The sequence below is a fragment of the Mauremys reevesii genome, linkage group 3, assembly GCF_016161935.1.
Source record: "Mauremys reevesii isolate NIE-2019 linkage group 3, ASM1616193v1, whole genome shotgun sequence".
Lineage (NCBI taxonomy): Eukaryota > Metazoa > Chordata > Testudines > Geoemydidae > Mauremys > Mauremys reevesii.
In genome coordinates, this window is record NC_052625.1 from 6,889,829 (window position 1) to 6,896,071 (window position 6,243).

General features: G+C 43.2%; 1 protein-coding gene across 2 annotated transcripts in view; it reads left to right on the forward strand.

Moving 5' to 3' along the window:
• Nucleotides 1–5,376, forward strand: part of SNX5 (sorting nexin 5) — a 37,126-nt gene extending 31,750 nt beyond the window's left edge. For both annotated transcript variants that reach the window (XM_039530924.1, XM_039530922.1), the window contains exons 11-13: nucleotides 790–949; nucleotides 3,406–3,491; nucleotides 4,600–5,376. In XM_039530924.1, coding sequence (XP_039386858.1) covers nucleotides 790–949; nucleotides 3,406–3,491; nucleotides 4,600–4,650 — 297 coding nt within the window. In that variant the 3' untranslated portion in view covers nucleotides 4,651–5,376. The remainder of the gene's footprint in view (nucleotides 1–789; nucleotides 950–3,405; nucleotides 3,492–4,599) is intronic.
• The last annotated feature ends 867 nt before the right edge of the window (nucleotides 5,377–6,243 follow it).

Below are 6,243 nucleotides of genomic sequence, written 5' to 3' on the forward strand. Positions count from 1 at the left end.
GATATACCCTGAGCTGTCACCATTCCCATAAAGCTCTAGGGTGGGACTTTCAGAAATGCTTGGTGTAGTCCTAATGCTGCTCCCATTCAAGTAATGGTAAACCCACTGGCCTCAACAGGGAGAGACTTAACTTAGCATGGAGTTCTTTCAAAAATACCCTTCATGTTTAAGATTAAAAATGGCACCTGCCTCCTGCCACTTCTCATTGCTTTGTTATGGGTTTGGTGTGAACTTGATTAATGGAATCTGAACTCAAGTTTATGGCGGGACCTTCCATGTACTTTTGCAGGTCAGTGTTCCATTCTGATCATACTAGTGCTGGTGGGCTGGAGAAGATGTTGCAGATAGTGAAGATGGAAGCCCTAGTATTGCTGGTGGTTTGTGTCAGGCGTGTGTGTGTTAATGAATGACATTACTGCATTGGATCATTCAGAGAAATGCAATACAAACACTCTAGCCACTCAGACAGTGGCCTCAGTATCCTTTGTAGTTTTACAGGGCATTGTTGATGCCTGAACTCTTCTTTTTACAGAACACTGTCTTGTACAAGTATTTCTAGATTAGTGTAAATACAGTGGCAATGTAACTCTCTCTGCAGCCATTAATGTCACTCCTTAAGCACCTAAAGTCCTTCTAAGCCAGCAGAGCACTTGATCCTACCTCTTAGAAATACAGTTTGTTAGGCTTATTGCTTCCTTTAGTCTGCAATCAAAGCCCAGAATCCAGAACCAATTTCTCTAGATGCTGTTGATGCAAGTAAGAGTAACATCCAGTATTTTTTTATTAAAGGCTCTCCTATACAGACGTACCCGGAGTCTTGCGGACTATGAAAATTCAAACAAAGCCCTGGACAAAGCTAGATTGAAAAGCAAAGATGTCAGACTGGCAGAAGCACACCAGCAAGACTGCTGTCAGAAGTTTGAAAAGCTTTCCGAGTCTGCAAAGGAAGGTAAAACATCATCATGGCACACTAAGTTTCATTGATCCTCTGCATCCTTTCCAGGCCTCTGAGGGAATTTCTCCATAGTAACTCCATGGAGTACTGTGCCCCACAGCTCACTCAGAAGTCTTATTTCTCCTTACTCTTCTCTAGGCTAGCAGGCTTTGAGTAAGGTAGTCAAGCAAACCGTTTTACATTACATGGACAAGTCTCAGCATCCCTAAATATTCCTTTCTAATAATCAGTGATCTCAATTAAACATTTAGTCGTCTGGTGTTCTTCAAACTAAGCAGATCATTGTAATACTGAAAAAAGAACAGGGGCCTGTCCTTATGGTGCTTTAATGGTCCTGTGTTTTCCTTTTGGGTTGAAACTTCATTCTTGCTATCTCCCTCCCCCAAGGGTAACTTTGGAACTAAATCCCTTCAGCTACACAAAGTCAAGATGCCCAAATGGGTGAAGGTCAGTGGTCCGTTTAGAGCAGTATTTGAGTCACGCAGGTCTAGTGTGAGAGGTATCTAATGGAAAACAAGGCAAAACTCTTCTGATCAGAGCCCAAGCACGTTAGTAAAACATGCAAGAGGAAAGTGGTCTTCCCTCATTCTTGTTTCCCAACACTCCTCACTCCAAAGTCTGCTCTACCTCCTAGGAGGGGCATTCTAGGGCAGAGCTTACAGGTCTGCCATACCCTCACCTGAACATCTGTGCACCTTTTACACAAGGGCAGGAGTGATCTGGGAATGCACGTGCTGCTGGCCAGAACGTAAATGTACATGACTGCAGCTTCTCTTGTGGCCAAATAAACTAGAGAACTGCACGCACTACTTCAGGAGTATAGGGCTGAAACTTCAGAACATCACATATGGAGTGACTCCTCTGACTAGTCTGTCTGAAGGAAAAACTTGATTTATGAAACTGACTTAAGGGTTTCAGTATGTGCATCACAAACTCAGCACACGTTAAGATGCATGACGGTGCAACTCCAGATCTGTGATCTAACCGCTAGAGCAGAGAACTGAGAATTCAGTTCTACTTGGAGAGCTGCCTCTAACTTGCTGTCACTTAGGGTACGTCACTTAACCTCTTGGTGCTGCTGTTTTATTGCATATAAAATCATAACCTCCCACCCAGTTAAGTAAACATTGGATTTAAGGGTTTCTAAGCACTCTGCAAAGTATTTGCTTTTCAGAAAAGTTCATGTAGTATTGCAGCATGAATGACTAAAGCTACTCTGTAATCTACTGCACATTGCATTCAACCACTGCTACTTAGGAGTATGTTCATAAGTCTAGAGTAGGTTTGTGTGTTAAGGAGAGGGGAGAAAAAAAACAGCTGACTCCCATTTCTGCTGGACGGTCTAGAGTACCTAGTCAGTGTCTGCCTCTAACTTATCAGAGGGGTAGCCATGTTAGTCTGGATCTGTAAAAAGCGACAGAGTCCTGTGGCACCTTAGACTAGCAGATGGATTGGAGCATAAGCTTCCGTGGGTGAATACCCACTTCGTCAGACACATGTTTGAAGTGGGTATTTACCTGCGAAGGCTTATGCTCCAATATGTCTGTTAGCCTATAAGGTGCCACAGGACTCTGTCGCTGTCTCTAACTTAGTCGTCCTTTCTTTTTTTAATATAGCAGGATTTTTGTGTATGCTAGGGATTCTGCAAAGATGTTAGGTTCCTACTACAAACAGCTTAATCTAGGACTAAGCACACAAGGGATGAGGGAAGGGATTCAAATACATAAGCAGATGAGGTGAGTGAAGCGCTGTCTAGTGGGTGCTGTGTTGGGGGCCCCATGCTTCATGGTGGCTCTCGGGTGCTTCTAGAACGTCGGGCAGTCCAGCAAGGGGTAGTCCCTCTTGTGCCTCCTCTCTGCATGGAGGCAGGTCAGACAACACATTGTCCGACTGCCAGCCATTCCAAGTGCTTTCCTAGGTGAGGGAAGCCACACTTTGTTTCCCTCTGCTGATTCCTTACACATGGAGTCTAGCCCATGTTAAGCAGGGTTTAAATGGAGTTAGCTCCCTTTCTCCTGTGGTACCACCCTATCGTCAGTCTCCCTGTGCTGCAAAGGAGTTCAAAGTCCAGATTCCTGGGTTGTTGTACTGGTGCCACACTATTGCTTTTATACTCTCCTTCTAGGAGGAAATAGGAGGCCGGAAGGGCTATTCCTTGGGTCTGCTCTCTTCAGAATTTCAACTTCTTGGGGACACTACTCTTCAGAGGAGGAGCTAGGCAGGGGTGTCAGACTTTTTCTGAGTGCTGAATGCTGCCTGTAGTCTGAGAGTCACATTAGGATGGCTTGACTTGCAACCATAAGCATGTAAACTTTGCCAGTTAAAACCGTAAGTTTGGCAGACTGATACCATGTGCATGGGGGTGGAAGAAAAGGCCAGGTCCTTTTAGGTTCCCTGCTTCCCCAGAATTTAATGTTCATATATTCCCTCCCTCTTTTTTGTGTTTGTAGAACTGATCAGCTTCAAGCGGAAGAGAATAGCAGCCTTTCGTAAAAATCTAATTGAAATGGCTGAGCTGGAAATCAAGCACGCAAAGGTAAGAACTCTCTCCCTAATGTAAAAAAGTGCACAGCTGTAACACCACATCTGGGACCACATATACTCCCAAACCTTTCTCCTGGAGAAATTGCTTTTTACTCTGGTTGCACATAGAGGATTGTTCTTTCCTTGTAAAGCTAAGAAATTACATGCAAAATAACCTTTTTAAAAGGTTAAGTTTGAGTCAAGTACTAAAACTAGGAAAAGACAGGTTGGGTTGGCCCCTGTGTGCATGATGATATAGTCTTTAATTACGTGATTGCATACTAATTTTTTCAACAGGCCTCTGTGGTATTCTGTGTGCAGGATGGAGGTTGCTCAGGGATTGAATATCCAGTGTGGATAATGAGGCTGCTTGTAGGACCCCTGCCTCATTCGCTGGACTAGTTGAAAGGTGTAGAGAATGCTGCAGGAAGAAGATAGGACCCAGTTCTCCCGGGTCTCTTCCACAAACTCTGTGCCACTGCACAGTCACTTAAATTCAGAGGTGGCCACTGTGTTCCTCATCTTCTGAGAGCCCGACCTGAGACACCTAAGGCCTCATTCATGAGTGCTGAGTACTCAGACCTCCAAATAGTCCATGGGAGCTGCAAATGCTCAGCACCTCTGAATAATCAGGCTGCATTAATCATTCTGGCACCCAGTTAGTGAACACTTGCAAATCCTGGCCTTGAGTCTCCCTGTGCCTCAATTCCCCAGCTGTAAAATGGGGAGGGTACTTCCTATCTCAAGTTGCACAGATGATCTTGCAAATGCTTGTTCTGTAGTGATCACTGAATGAGATGGGCCCTGTGGGTGGAGGATAGTATGTGACCTCATAATTAAGGACTATATATGCACATTTCAAAAGGGGCAGAACTAAGGTTGCTTGTGCAACCTTAATTTTGGAACTTCCTAACTTGTTTGCTTGTCTGTGCAACTTTAGCATCCTTCTAGTGGTCTTTGTACTGATATTACATGTAGCTTTCAGACAGAGTCCAGAAAATTCAGCCTTTCCATTTTTGAGAGCATCAAAACTGCTAAGCTCACTTGTTTCCAGAGTGTGAATTAATTTGGTGTCTGTTTTTGATCCCACGCTTCTCACTGAGAATTGTCTTCCCTTCCAGAACAGTGTCTCTCTCCTGCAAAGCTGCATTGACTTGTTCAAGAACAACTAAGGCGCCTTAATCGGAAAGAATGTGAAAAAACAGCATGGGTTGCACTTCACAGCCATGGGAAAATTTATATTTAGCTCGACTTCATTAGGTTAAAATATATAAAGACATTGGCTCAAACATTTTGTTTGACTAATACTTAACCATGTTGATGCCGATCGTATTGGTTTCCATGGTATAAATGAAAGCTGAATTGCATATGAATTACTTGGATGTAGCCAATTTCCTGTTGAGAGTTAGTTAATATCCCAAGATAGGCAAAAAGTACAAGTACTAAATTCCAGAATGTTGACCAGTTTTCTAATGATAAAAAGAGGCAATTCTCTCCAAGTGTGAATGAAATTTAGGTGGTATTGCAATCTTTCTGTCTAGCCTAAATTATATGTTAAAGAAGTTCATATTTGGGAGGGTCTTGTGTACATTCTTAAGCAATTTTATAAGGTAAAATACATTCCACTTCATACACAGATTTCTACTACAGTGTATTTTGGATTTCTATGATTACATTCAGTATTTGTAAACTCAGCAATACAGCAAAAATAAAGATGTCTAATACTATGAAGTGTTTCTATAAACTAAATGGCCTTGTATAATCTGTATATGGGATTTAAAGCCCCAAGCAGTTTAGAGGAAGATGGTTTTCGTATCATGAAAACCTGTTACACACTGAATATCTAACTTGAATGGTTGTTGCAATTAAAGGCAAAAACAAGACTGAAGTTGATACAGCTGCTTATGGTCTGATTATCTTCTTACAAACTAACATTTTAAAAAACCTGTTGCACAACGCAATCCAATAGGAAACCTGAAGGGTTTCTTGAGACTCTTGAACTAAAATGGCTGATCTCCTTGAAGATCTGCTTTCTTGCTGTACTTTGCATCCTGGCACTTTCCTTTTCTCTAACAACTGCTAGCTGAGCTCAGATTGGTTGTCCTAAAGAAATACATAAAGAAACAGCGGAATTTCATTATTCCACCATATACTTTGCCTGTATAGTGTTTTTATCAGATCTCAAAGTGCTTTATGAAAGTAATCTCACTGAGGAAGAGGGTTAGCTCAGTGGTTTGAGCATTGGCCTGCTAAACCTAGGGTTGTGAGTTCAATCCTTGAGGGGGCCATTTAGGGATCTGGGGCAAAAATCCATCTGGGGATTGGTCCTGCTTTGAGCAGAGGGTTGGACTAGATGACCTCCTGAGGTCCCTTCTAGCCCTCATGTTCTATGATAGTTTCCCCCATCTGTAAAATGGGTAACAGAGGCATGGGGCTATGACATGCCTTGCCCACTGGCCTCCAACAGGCAAGTGGCAGAGGTGGGAAGAGAACCCAGGTCTCCAGAGTTCCAATCCAGTAGCTTTAATTAGTCACCACATGACCTAGGCAGGATCAGTTTAGACAGTGTGACCCTGTCTAAAATGCAGTTGGCTAGTCCTATAACTAGCCACCCTCCTTTCCCTGCCCCGTTGCTACATCCTGTTCTTGTGTCCCTGCCTCCATCCAGCATTAGTCTTTTCACCTTTCCAAGATGGGTAGAAACTACCCAACAGGCAGTCCAACAGCTCATCTCAGAGGCCCTAGAGCAGGACTGGGGCCTGTTC